A 13,278-nucleotide genomic window follows, 5' to 3' on the forward strand; every position below is an offset into this window, starting at 1 on the left:
ATCAATTCACTATCAGTAACTGGACATCTCTGATTCCATAACCTGATGAAACCGCAATGTGAAGAAACAGGAAAGTGAATCAGAGCTCTTGTGAACAGTAGTCACACATGGCCACATTAATTTCTCACATGATTCAAGCAGACAAGTCTACATCACTAGGATCAGGAACTCATAGACAAATGATGGAACAAGGCTCAATCTCGTCAGTCCCATCTAAAACAGCATCAACCAAGAAGCAGACTGTTCAGAAAATATAATTACTTCACAGACAGCATCTATCTTAGCTCATTCCTGACAAGCAAGGTAAACCAGAGTCTTCTCGATCAGACCAACTAAGAAGCATATACAATTAAACAAATAGAAACAAATGGCAATCTACGATTTGTCCATTTAATGCAGCAACCCGAAAAAGCAGTAAGCCTGCAAGTCACTTTTGATTATTTGCTCATGGAGCTTATCAAACGATAGTATACATAATTTCTAAGTCATACAGCTAGAGTAAAACAAACAAAAAGCGCAAACCAAAATTGTTATACCTCTAAAATCCTGCAAGGACTTACAGAGCATTATTGAGGAGAGAAAACAAATCAAAATTATAGTATGAAGGTATCTATAGGGACAAAGCAAAGGCTGACTGTCAATTTTCCCACACACATTTTCGGTGGCACGGCTACTTACACCTGTAGGGGCTGGATCATCAAGGACATACATGATCACCAAAACTACAGCATCTATGGGACTTTTAACCGCGTATTTGCATCAGAGCACCTTCAGCAAGGATAGCTCTTGCGCTCTCTTGATCTCATCTCTAAGAGAAGCTACTTGTGGCCTAATTCTGACCTCTTTGTTCAATTTTCCAAGCACCCTTGGCAGCTTCCTCAGATGAATTAGTAGAATCTCCACCTTTGTCCTTGGGCTTAGAGAAGAAAGGATCCCATTCATGAGGTCCAATTGTCCTCTGTCCTTCTTCTAACAGATCATACTTCCAGCTATTCTCTTCTACAAAATCTTTACCTTCGCTGTTTGAGATTATATCTCTTCTCAACTGTGTCACTTTGTTAATGATGGCCTCTACCGAAACATCGAAGGCATCCTTCAGGGCTTCCAGTTTCGACCTTGGATCAGCATATATCACCCTTGGTATGAGATTGATAACCTCTTCCCTCATCTGCTTGGCAACATCTGGATGGATACTTTTTAGTATCTCCTCGATACTGACATTTCCTTTCCGGATGCTGTCTTCAGGGATAAAGACAGAGTACCTCGTATAGTTCTTTGGAAGATGCCATGTATATTGGACATATGCTGAACCGGGATGGAAGAAAACAGGTATGCAGCCAGCCAACATCGAGTCGAAGGCAGATCTTCTGGTATAGGAATCACCTTGGGGCTGCAAGCAGAATAAAGAGCTCTGGAACATCTTCATGATGGCGCTTGGGGAGTGGCACTTGCTCTCTCCAAGGTCACACTCCAACAATTTACAAAAACTGGATGTCCTGCACTGATCAATGAGCTGCCCTCTAATAGACATTGGATCACCAGGACGAGGAGCCCCTGCGAACGAGAACAACCACGGCCGTTCAAGGCTCCTCATCCTGTCTTGCCAAAGGAAAACGTCGGCGTCTTTGGCAGGGTGGAAGTAAGTAGGATATGGAACTGCAAAATCATTGGCATTCCATGGGCTTGACTCCACCACCAGCATTGACATATTCTTCGCAGCTGGCATGAATAGCAGCTTGTTGCCCCAATCAGATTCTTGGTCCGTCAACCGCCTGAAATCCCATGCGATCCTGCCCCCAACCAAGAAATGGTCACGGCCACCCATCACATTCCACTCAGGCCTCTGCCTCAACCAATCGACCAAGTCATGCGACGCGGCATCCCTCATCGAAGTGTTATACCCCCAGAGATACCTCGCGACGTCGAACCCGGCATAGAAGGGCACGAACACCGCGGCGGCGATGGACGAGTCCTTGGTGAGGCACTCGTACTGCTTCATCCGGTTGCCGAAGATGACGTCGACGGCGAACTGGTTGGTGGCGTACCAGCCGGTGTTGGAGAAGACCCCTTCCTCGTTGCCCAAGGGCGGGCCAAGCCCGTCGTTGCTCATGAACTTGCACATGTTGGTCCAGAGGCTGAGCCTCTGGCACTCCCGGAGCATGTCCTCGTTGAACCGCGGCGGCAGCTCGTGCACGTAGATGTACCGGCCGCCGCACGGGTCGCTCTCGTTCTCCGCCGTCTTGAGTGCCCGCTGGAACGGGTACTCTCTGCGGGGCGCCTCCTCCTGGGCGACGACGACGGCCGTGGGCGCCTCCTGCTCCATCTCCTCCTCCTTGGGGAGGGTGGCAGGAGGCGGCTCCGAGACGACGGCGGGCGGGGCGAGGAGAGGGTCGTCGGGTTCGGAGACGCGGCCGTCCGGCGCGGGGTCGGCGCGGGCAATGCGGGCCTCGGTGGCGACGGAGACCGGGTGCGTCGTGGAGGCGTCGGCGTCGCTGGGGAGGACGGAGAAGTGGAAGTAGAAGATGAGGACCCAGAACATGACGCAGAGCGTGGCGAGGAGGCAGAGGCGCGACTGCGGCGGCTTCCCGCCGCCCTTGTCCAGGTCGTCGTGGTGCGACGGCAGGACGGAGCGCCGCCTCATGATGACAGTAGCAGACAGCCGCCGCGCGCGCGCACCACCGACACCCTCCGATTCACAAGCCAGGGCCCGAATCCGGCCGCATCAAAAAACAAAACCCCCAACACCGGCCGCCGGCGGGGGTATGGGGGGTAGAAGAATAAGACGAACAAAAGGGCACGAGCTCCGCCGCGGAAGAACAATGGCGTGGGGGCGGAATTGAGAACGGGATCCGCGACACGGCGCGGGAGAACCGGATCGCGCGCAAGGGGGGAGTAGTGGAGGGGAAGAGGGAGGGGTGGAGGTTTTGGGGGAGACGGCCGGGCCGGGGGCTGGCTTATTTCTCTCGCAAAGGGGAGCTTTGGGTGATGAGGGAAATATATTTTGTCCTGGATTCGGAAGAAGGGGGGAGGTTTGAATGCCGTCTTATTATTTTGGCCTAGGGGAGGAATTATTGCGGGGACGAGACGTGGCGGCCGGCTCGGCCGTCTTCTGACTGCGCGTTTCGTGTGGGCCTGCGGGGCGTGTCGGTAGCATTGGAGAAGAGGAATGCTAGGAATAATGATCAGCATATTTGGGGCATTTTTTTTACAAATGATCTGACTTTATTTCGTAAAAGAAAATAGACTAGATCAATAGAAATGAGATGAACATGAGTGACTGAGATCCTCGACAAAACTAAAAGCTTAGTCATGTTTCTTCAAAATCAACGCCACTAGATCAATCGTTCGAATTTTGAAAATTCCTCCACATATTCGATGACGAAATTGCAGGATACCATCCATCCACAGGCTGGACTGACCTCATAAATTTTGTTGAGCCGCATTAGTCATTCACCTCAAATAGTGGAAACCTAAAATCGTTGAACCCACGGCCGGATACAACTCTTGCAAGGGAAGCTATGAAACTGTTGTTTCGTCGATGAATTGACATGAAAAGATCAAAAACGACAAAAGATGAACTACAAGAACCACTAACTCCATGTAGTAAGCCACGACGGCTAGACGGGGACGAGCCGGGACACCAATCTTTTAGATGAAATCTTCTGCACCGTCAAGATGCCACCAACACACAAACCTAACAAGAAAAATATCAAAACTAGATGCCAGAGGTTGATGTGTTGTTTTTCCTGCCTCTCGACGCCTTCGGAGATCATAGCTTTCTTCAAAGATGGCGGCTACGGTATAATCTACTCTTCCCGTGCTGTTCACGATATGATTTCTTCTAAAAAAAATAGAGAGATGTAATCTGGTAGATTTAGTACTGCAACGTACGTAAAAGTTTGTCAGATCGCGGCATCAAAAGGCTGATTTTTGTTGTGTGTATTCTGAATTTCTATGCACGGATGCGCAAAAGCTGATTTTTGTTTTGTTTTGTGCATTCTGAATTTCTATGCACGGATATGCAACTTCTCTCGGTTTGACTCCTCCACCCGCTTGTCCCTTTGTTGGGAGTCGACGTACGTGCTAATCAAGTTGTTGGGGCTTGGGAGAAACCCGTAGTAGTACGTACTAACCATGGCATAACCACGACACCGTACACTACCAGCAAAAGCATACGCACGTCTAGATGAAATCCATTCTTCTTTTCTGCAAGAGACATCGCACAATGATTCGATCTGACTTGGACTAAATAAGTCACGGGGAATTATCCGAATACAAAAACTCGTAGTCCAACATCATGCTCCACCACTGTGTCCGTATTAGCGTTACCCGCATTCGGTTTGGACGTGAGCCACGCAACAAGGAACCGACAGATTTGCATATAAAAAGTTCAAAAACCTATGGCGTGGCGTGCCGTGGGAGGCGCTTAATCAATCGTCAGAGGCGTCTCTTTTCCTCGTGTAAAAAATGCTCAGAATTTGGCTGCTTCAGCAGGTGTTATTACGAAGGGAGAACTTGGCTGCCGAGGAGATGCGTAAACTAACACCTGAGACGGCAGAGGCGCAGAGCCTGGCACTCCCCGGCCAGCAGCCAAACGTGCGCGTGCCGGCCCGGGGGCTTCGTCGGTAGCCGGTGAAAGGCGCCGATTGTGCAGGGGCAGAAGGTGTGACGTGCCAAACCCAGCTTCGAACACCGGTCGTCAAAGGATCAAAGCTCCCATGGGCCAAGGCGCTGGAAAAGTTAAAGCTGCTGCTGCATGGGGCGCCGATCGACACCGTTTTGGTTTTTCACCGAATCTGCTGCAGCGGCAGCGCTCGATGCGACGATGCGTGTCGGGTCTAAATCTTGGGCATGTACGTATTCACGTTGTTCTCTGGGCACTGACCATGCTAATTATTTTTGTTAATTATGCTGCTAATGGCTAATGCATGGAACCTCGGCTGTCGCGGATGTGCCAGGAATTGAAGAAGGGGAAGCAAGACGGTGTTGTCTGATGGTCTCCGTGAAACCAATTAACCAAAGACTAGGCACGGAATACAAACTACTCACTTGGTCTAAAGCACGGCATTTGTTCCAAAACCTTGTGTACGCACCTGTTTCGACTGTGGTGTCCCATTATCTTGACTTTAGAACTATACAGTATTTTATAATGTATCTAACGATCTTCATTCAACGTGGTATATTTTGTTTTTCTTTTCTAATCCCTCCATTCCAAAATACGCCTCATATAAATTTGTGCGCTTGGACCAAGACAGCTCTCGTTTCTAGCGTCTGACCACTCATATTGGGTTAATAATAAACGGATGTGAGTAGTTATTGGCCGGGTGCGGATAACAAGAAAAAAATGAGGTGTATTATGGAACAAACGAGAAAAATCTATACGCGTTGTATTGTGGAATGGAGGGAGTATAATGTTAGCTAAATTTTTAAAAATTTGACAGTCAACAAACATTGCATGTCAAACATTATGCATGTTCTAACTTTACGCAGTTCTAGATAAAAAAAATGCTAATTTCATCCACTGTCGAAATGAAATGCATATTACACATTGATTAATTCCGACCAATAAAGTCGATGGAGATTACAATACGTACAAAAAAAACAGAGTCAAAATTATGCTCAGACATTCTGCTCGTAGTGCTCGCTGTGTTTTCGTTAGATCGATGCAAACAACAAAACGAATGTAAATGTTCGACGTATTTGTTTATTAAAAACTCCAAAAGTCTTCCACGGCTAATGAAGAGATGATGTCAATCTTCAAGTGTCGATGAGACATTGGCAAACCTGGCTAGGCAGCGCAAGATACACAATTAAAGCCATGTAAAACTATGTGAGACGGCAGGCAGGCAGGCATGCACTCTTCCATGCAGACAAAAGTGCGAGTGCCGGGACACATGAATATCGTCGGTGGCCCGGCCAAAAGTCCATGCCGAACAGAAGGTGAGACGTGGCGTCCGGCCGGCTGATGGATCGAGCAGCCACTGTGCACGCTCACAGAACTGCCTCGGATCCGAAACGAGGAGGAGAAAAGCTACTGGGGCCGGGCACATGTCAGGATATCTCTGTCCTGGCGCTGCCGACACATGTTTTCACCGAGATGCCTTGCCCTAGCGCGGTGCGATGTCCGGGGGCCAGCTGCAGGTCCATCCCTACTGGTTCTTGCCTTCTTGGTGCTGGGGACGACCTAGCGTTTTAAATGGCTCGTTTCTTCTTCTTTTTGAACTGTAGAACAAGGCCACAATTAGCCAAAGACTCGGCACGGAAGTACAGAAAATGCAATTTGACCAAGATCCAAATGATTAGGATTTAGGAGACACCGTATGATGAGGCTACATTGTTTCTGCCTTTCTCCATGCATACGGGATCTTGTTAAAATGTTAACCCCCTCCTCACTTCCACGGCCCGGCCGAAGCACGTCATCACCATCTTCCTCGGCCTCGTCCTCGTCCTCTTCCTCAGTAGTGGGTCTCACGACACGAACGAAGTCGAACCAACGCGTTTTAATTTGGAGCCAAGCTGCCCTGCGGTTCGTACTATATACTAGTCCCCGGCACACGACGGGCCGCCACATGTCAACCCCGTAAACAAACTCCAAAAATATACTGGCACCGCATGGAAACCCTTCTGGTGGTTCTGGACGCTACGCGACGTAGGTTGGGTTCACGATCAGTGCCATGTTCTTCTGCCCCATGGCTTTTAATTAGATAAACTCCTGCGTCTCCCCACGTTAGCCTGTCGACGCCCGAGACGGCGACGTTCCCATGTTACGGCAGTGCTAGTCCTACTGTAACGTTTTTCGATCCGAAGGATAGATAACGACATCTGCTGCTGCTCCGGGTACGGATGTTACAACTTGTAACTCGTAAACAAACGTGCCTTGATTCGCAGGCCGCCGCAGAGATCCTCGAAATCTTTACGGAGAGAAGTAATATAAGCCCAAACTCCCCACCGATATCAGTACTATCAGGTGTGTCCGCGCGTTGCTACTCGAGTCAACAAAATCACAAACTATTTATTTTTATTTTTTGTGGAGGCAACTCGTGGTGTCGTCGAGGTCGGCATGAGAGTGTGATGGCGTCGGTTGTAAGACGGAGTAAGAGAAATCGTGAAAATAACGGGAGGAAAAGAAAATAACAGGCAATGGCATGTTGGTTGTAATTTTAACGAAATTAACCTAAGACGGCGATGGTACCATCCCCACCAATTCTAATTTAATACATTGGTGCAGACTCTGGACGGAGTATATTGTAACGACGATGGCCAATGGGGCAACGGCACTTTGCGTGGACTGGCAATCTGGCGTACCTACACGTAGCAATGAAGGAATGATGCCAAGTCGTCGGCTCCTTTTTAGGCCGAGAAAGAGGATTCCTCGCTTGTAAAATACGTAGTACACCGCGTCTTTATCGACCGGCAGTGTATTTTTTTTTTTGAGAATCACCGGCAGTGTAAATATTACGCACTGCACAGTAGTGTGTGTTGATTTTACGTGGGCCTCTCTCTCCGCTTCGATCAGTGTAAGATCACTGCACTGTATTTCTCGGCCCATATTTGAACTGGGTTCCGGCTCAATGAAGCCCAAGCGGAGAAGCGAAGTCTGAGTGGAGCTATGTATGGATTGGGATCCGGGAATGGAGAGAACGGCCCATCCGACCAAGGCACCAAGAAGGAGGCGGGAAACGGGAGACCAGGACGCCCGCCCTCCGAGAGCGCAGAGGGGAATGGAAATCGACGGCGAGGCTGGCGGCGGCGGCGAGGAGGGGAGTGGGAGGGGCGAGCTGGGGCGCCTCCTGGAAGCCATCAAATCCTCCGAGGTGCGTCGTCTCATCCCCATGTGTTTCTACTTCGTCAACCTCGGCGCGGTTCCGTTTCTGCCGCCGTTTTGTCCCGTCCGTAGTTTCCACGCCCACTAGGGTTTTAGCTTGGTTCGAGACTAGTTCGAGGTGCCGCCTCTGTTGCTATGGTTTGGGGTGCGTATGTATGAGAGTGTGAGTATGCGCTTCGGTCGGAATGCCAATTTGGGATTTGGAAGCGGGGATTCTCAGGCGAGGTTTTGTTGCTCTTTCCGGTTTGTAGTTGGGGGTCGCACGCTCGATTGGCGTGCTTCTGGCTAGCGATTTGTTTCCCTGTCGGTTCCATACATACATCGCATTGTGCAACAAGGTAATTGGCGGCTTTACATGCTTATGTCTAACCCTCTGCTGGTGTTAATAGGTTTTGGAGAATAGAATTCCCCTTATCAACCAACTTGAGGGTTCCTCTCAGTTTTCTGCAGATGATCTGGGCCTGATACTCGAAAGCCTCGTGGTATCCTTTTCACATTTTTCTGTTTCCATTTTGGCGTGCTTCCCTTTATTACTTTGCTGAATGCTGACCAGAGACATGGTTGTATATCTTGCCAGCTAGAAGAAGTTACTGGTTCTGTTTGCCTTAGTTAGTTGGTTGTTGCTTCATGTACTTGCTTGCTGTTACTGGCATCCGGTATGTTCCCTTGACGGCACTTTAGGTATCGTGGGATGATTCCACATGTTCGGGTGTATCACACTGCATGCTACACAAGTCAATTTTGCAGGTTGCTCTGAAATGCTCTGACTTAGATACAATCGGCTCTCTGGGGCCATTTCTTACTCTCGGTGCAAAGGTACCTCTTACATTTCCAAATGGAGTTCTCCTTCACTTCACTTGCCAACTGTAGTGGCATGTCTGCTATCTTCCTTAATCAGTGCATTCTGTACCAGGCCAGCTCATGGTGTGGAAAACATCTCGGATGGTTTGTCGAATCTATTGATGACTCTGAAGTCGTTCAAGAGGAAGAGCACAGCAGTTTATGCCTAGAGGTTGTGGAACTACATCTTTCAGTTTGATTAAGCTCTTTGCTTAGAATTGGATAACCGGGTTAACAGAAAATCTTCTGCATGGCTAATGCTTCTCCCACCTCCAGATATCTTATGGTCTAAACTCTAAAGTACCCAAGTTCTAAACCATAAATGCTGTCTTATGTGTTATTTTGCCTGTTGTCACTGCACTGGGATCTATAGAGAGCTTCTTGCATAAATTATGGACATCAGTACATCACATTCAATTGTGTGATGACATGAACTTAGATGTAGCACATAGAGAACAGTCATACAAATTGTTTCAAGACAGACCCTTTATGTCCATTCACAGGCAAAATTTGATGTATAATACTCCCATGTTTTTTTTGGGTACTATTACACCCCGTTTAATTCATGTGGTAGTGGTCTCTCTACATAACTATTATAAACGTTCAACTTCTTGACTGCAGATAATTTCACTGATCTTAAAAATCTCTATCAAGCTCCTTCCTGTTGCGGCAAAATGCATTGGTGTTGATGTGGTGCATACTGTGGGTGATTTTATTTCGCAGTTGCTAACACTGACAGAAAGCTCAATAGTTGACAAGGTAACACTCCCTATCTTTTTCAATGGTTGCATCAACTGGTTTAACTGGCACCGCAGTGACAAGAAATTTATGTAACCTGCATGGGAGAAAGCTACATTTTCTGATAACAACTCACTTTATTTTCGTTTATAATCATGTTGTTTGATTTAATGCCCTGTACAATAGTTGTGTATCTTACCTTCCTTGGCTGTCCCCACTCTGCTGAAAGTAATGCAACAATGACAACTAAAAGGAGAAAAAAAAATGTGCTGCTTGTTAAAGATGTTAGACCTACTCAGACTCAAGTTACTTGCACGTTTTTTTAGCTACTTAAAAAATGGGCTTTTTTGTGAAAATATTGGAATTGTGTCCTTAAAATGGAAGAGTTTCCTTGGTCGCTAACAGATGTCATCAGACTAAAATTAAGTTTGGATTTTCCTGACCTGGATCACATAATGGCAATGTTGTTTCAAACTACAATGACATCATATGGTATATGCTCTCTGATAGATATCTGTTCACAGACAATCCATGGAGCTGCAGCACATGTTGCTAAGGCAGCACCTGTTTTTCTGGATGAAACCATTAAACTGTGCAGAGCATATTGCGAGGCTGCAAAGTCAGAAACCTGCAGAATGAGCATGCTTGCAGAAGAGACAACTGTGAAACATAAAGTGCCAGATCTTACTACAGATGTGATCAGGATTACAACATGCACTATTCAGACCATGTGTAAAGTAGGAACCTATGCAGCATCCAGTGGTGGAAGCCAGGTGGCTTTATTGACTGTATCATGGAAGGGTGTAGTTTCCTTGCTGCAATTTGGCAAAGGACTGATAGAAGTACAAGTGAGTGTCGGTGATATAATTTCAACCCTTATCTCCCTTGTCATTGAATCTTTGAGGGTTGCTGCGGAGACATGGTGTATGTCATTACATGAAGTCCTGGGTATCTCTGAAGCTAGAAGGTCATTCTTACCAATCAAGTTTTTCTTAATAAATGCTGTACGGATTTGTTCTGTATATCCATCTGAAGCACTGACTATATACAAGGACTTAATCAGGTGTGTATTGGTGATATCATCAACAAGCATTTTATTCAGCAAAGATCCCCTGTTGAAAGCAGCAAATGAGGCACTTGTTGAATTATTGGAGCCTAATTCCTTTCTTTTACTAGACACACTTATGAAGTCATCAGAAGTAAGAACAGAGTTGAAATGCCAGCTTGTACAGTGTTTTTTAGAAAATGGAGAAGCTAATAGTCTGGCTCAAATCGGGCAGGATGATCAGAGGGAGAGAAATTTGGCTCAATTGGGTTGCATCTTTTCTGTGGATCCTGATGTTGATGGCAGAAACAGAGCACTTTTACTTGCTGAAGTTATTGTGTTTTTGCACTTCCTCAATGTTTCCTCTTGTTTAACAGAAGAGGTGGTCATTGAATTATCTAAAAAGCTAGGAGTTCTCCTTGACATCTTAACATTGGAAGATGTCTACTCATATGTCCTTGGCTGCCAAATTCCAACATTATATGTTGCCGACCATCCTCCTGTGGTTGTCTGGCAGCCTGTGTATACTTGTCTCATACAAGCCCTGAAGACTCTGATGATTGTTGCTGCTTCTTCAAGTGTTGCTTGGAATGAGTTGCAAACCTTCTTACTCGAGAGCCTTTTCCATCCCCATTTCCTTTGCATGGAAACTGTAACAGAGCTATGGTGTTTCTTTGTGCGCTCTGCTGAAAATGAAACATCGACTTATTTAATTAATCAACTATTTCTTCTGTTAAAGACTGTAGCTTCAACAGAGAAAGTCCTTGCACCTCTCAGTGCATTGCGGAAGGTTGCATGTGCATTCTGTATCATCTTGAGCTATGCATCATGTGCAACTGTTGATCATATTTATGCCTCTGTGCTGAATGATAACTCTTCAAAGTCATCGATCCTGCATTTAGCATTGTTGATGGAAGGATTTCCTTTTGATTCATTATCTGATGGTATAAAGGCGCAAGCTGTGAAGAAACTGTTTACTTCTTTTGCGGGGTATCTACAGAGCTACTTGATGAATCATGGCGCAATTGATTTGGCAACTTCTGGATCTGGTGTAATAGGTCTTCCTGTGCATGCTCTAGCCTCTGCATTGCAACGATGGTAAGTCCTTTCTCCCGTAGTATTAACAAGTCTGATGCCAGGATGCTGCTTTTATGCTCTTCTTGCTTTTGTGCAGCGAAATAAACGACTCTAATACCATAGATGGGAAGAGTATTACCACTATGTTTAAGTTCAGCAGCTCCCTCATTCATCTGTATAGAACTGCACCTGACAGCAGTAAGAATCACCTTGCCTTGCACATTAGTTCCATATTGGATATTATCTCAAACATGAGGCATCTCTGTGCATTCTATCAGATGGAGAAGTTAACTGTAGAGTTGCAAACCTTTTTCATGTCTAGTTCTGATAATTCAAAGGCAGTGCTATCTCAGTGCAAACCATCGATAGCTTCTTTTATGGCGGTTCTTGGTCACTTGAGCTGTACTGGAGACAACTCTAATGCACTTTGCTCTGCAATGTCGGATTTATACCATCTTTTGCTGAGGGAACGACACTGGGCACTCATTCACCTTGTAATGGACTCCTTTGGGTACTTTGCTGCCCGCACATCTTTTACGCAGCTCTGGAGATTCATTCCTGGAGATGCTGCCCTTTCATATAACACAAGCACAGGGGTGGACATTGATGAGAACGGATTCATGCTGCAGCTGAGAGCTTTTCTTCAGAAAGAGGGTGTGCGCACCAACAAATGGTCTGAAGTGCAGATCAGTTTGCTAATATCTGAGGGAAGAGTGCTGAAGAAGCTGATTGAAACATTTTTGGAAATTCCAATAGCTCTAGAGCCTGAGAAAGCTATGATTGAAAAGGATGCCAACACAAAGAAGAGGAAGATGCCAGATGGAATCTGCGAAGGGATGGCGCTCCTACAAAACGGCATCAAGGTCATGCGAAGCGCTCTCGGTGGAACAGACTCTGCGGAGCTCAGGGACAGGTTTGCTGCACACTTGTCACGCCTCGAGGACACAGTTTCTCAGATTTCTAGCTTCTCTGAACAAACCTGATACTCTTCAGATGGCAGCATACCAATTACTGCCGCACTGTAAAAAATTATGGTACCAATGTGATTGACAATCAGGATGGACAATCAACTAATTGCTGACTGTAGGTCGAAAAACAAAGCTAGTTGTTCGCTTCATACTAATTGACAATCAGGATGGACAATCAACTAATCAGGATGTTGGAAGTAATTAAGGACACGGCAAATTCGGTTGCAAGCAAATGGACATGAGGTGTTCCTCCAAATGTATTACTACCACAACATTGATGTACTTTGATAATTCACACTTCCTGTCTACCAGAACCAGTACACTGAAGAATACCTGGTCAGACTTTGGAATACCAGAACTTCAGAAAGCCGAAGTGCAAGGGCATGGTTACTTCTGGCGGCCCATGAAATGCTGATACATTGCTGTCACTTGATTGATCCCAGTGAATTATGGTTTCCCATCTTGCTTTAGCATGGACGCTTTATGGGTTTTGTGTTAGTTCTTACTTAAAGAACTACAGAAGTCTTGTAGTATACGTACTACTCTCATGAAGCATTGGTGTCCTTGCTGTTTTCCTGAGCAAGTTGAACGTTCTGATCCCAGATGCAGATTAGTTCGTTACATGCGATATTAAAGAAAGGTTCATCCTTGCATGACAAAATTTGTTGAACTTTACATCTAATTTGCCAAGCAAGCAGCAATAGGTTTGTAAGAAGAGCATCTCCAACCACCATATATACTCGGGAAATGCTAAAGCCTCCCAAACGTATGCTGCTAAGGGTCGA

General features: G+C 46.3%; 2 protein-coding genes across 3 annotated transcripts; one reads left to right on the forward strand and one right to left on the reverse strand.

Moving 5' to 3' along the window:
- Positions 1-415: 415 nt before the first annotated feature.
- LOC100832374 (xyloglucan galactosyltransferase KATAMARI1 homolog) lies at positions 416-3,006 on the reverse strand. The gene has a single exon (XM_003558779.4). It carries the CDS (start codon positions 2,639-2,641, stop codon positions 830-832), a length of 1,812 nt encoding a protein of 603 aa, XP_003558827.1. The 5' UTR covers positions 2,642-3,006; the 3' UTR covers positions 416-829.
- Positions 3,007-7,662: 4,656 nt separating this feature from the next.
- LOC100843843 lies at positions 7,663-13,154 on the forward strand. 2 transcript variants are annotated; one of them, XM_024456632.1, is made up of 7 exons: positions 7,663-7,814; positions 8,215-8,307; positions 8,507-8,641; positions 8,724-8,837; positions 9,287-9,424; positions 9,928-11,546; positions 11,623-13,154. In XM_024456632.1, exons 1-7 carry the CDS (start codon positions 7,722-7,724, stop codon positions 12,506-12,508), a joined length of 3,078 nt encoding a protein of 1,025 aa, XP_024312400.1. In that variant the 5' UTR covers positions 7,663-7,721; the 3' UTR covers positions 12,509-13,154. The 2 variants fall into 2 exon arrangements, with proteins under 2 accessions (XP_024312400.1, XP_014757484.1); XM_014901998.2 differs by having other exon boundaries at positions 8,739-8,837.
- Positions 13,155-13,278: the final 124 nt, after the last annotated feature.

Source organism: Brachypodium distachyon, chromosome 1 (assembly GCF_000005505.3).
Source record: "Brachypodium distachyon strain Bd21 chromosome 1, Brachypodium_distachyon_v3.0, whole genome shotgun sequence".
NCBI classification, from domain to species: domain Eukaryota; kingdom Viridiplantae; phylum Streptophyta; class Magnoliopsida; order Poales; family Poaceae; genus Brachypodium; species Brachypodium distachyon.

Excerpts from the sequence above, each read along its gene's own strand:
- LOC100832374 (XM_003558779.4), bottom strand. The coding sequence starts at position 2,641 with ATGAGGCGGCGCTCCGTCCTGCCGTCGCACCACGACGACCTGGACAAG.
- LOC100843843 (XM_024456632.1), top strand. The coding sequence starts at position 7,722 with ATGGAAATCGACGGCGAGGCTGGCGGCGGCGGCGAGGAGGGGAGTGGG. Across the intron at positions 8,642-8,723 it reads TTCTTACTCTCGGTGCAAAG|TGCATTCTGTACCAGGCCAG; the intron begins GTACCTCTTACA and ends TTCCTTAATCAG. Across the intron at positions 8,838-9,286 it reads ACAGCAGTTTATGCCTAGAG|ATAATTTCACTGATCTTAAA; the intron begins GTTGTGGAACTA and ends TCTTGACTGCAG.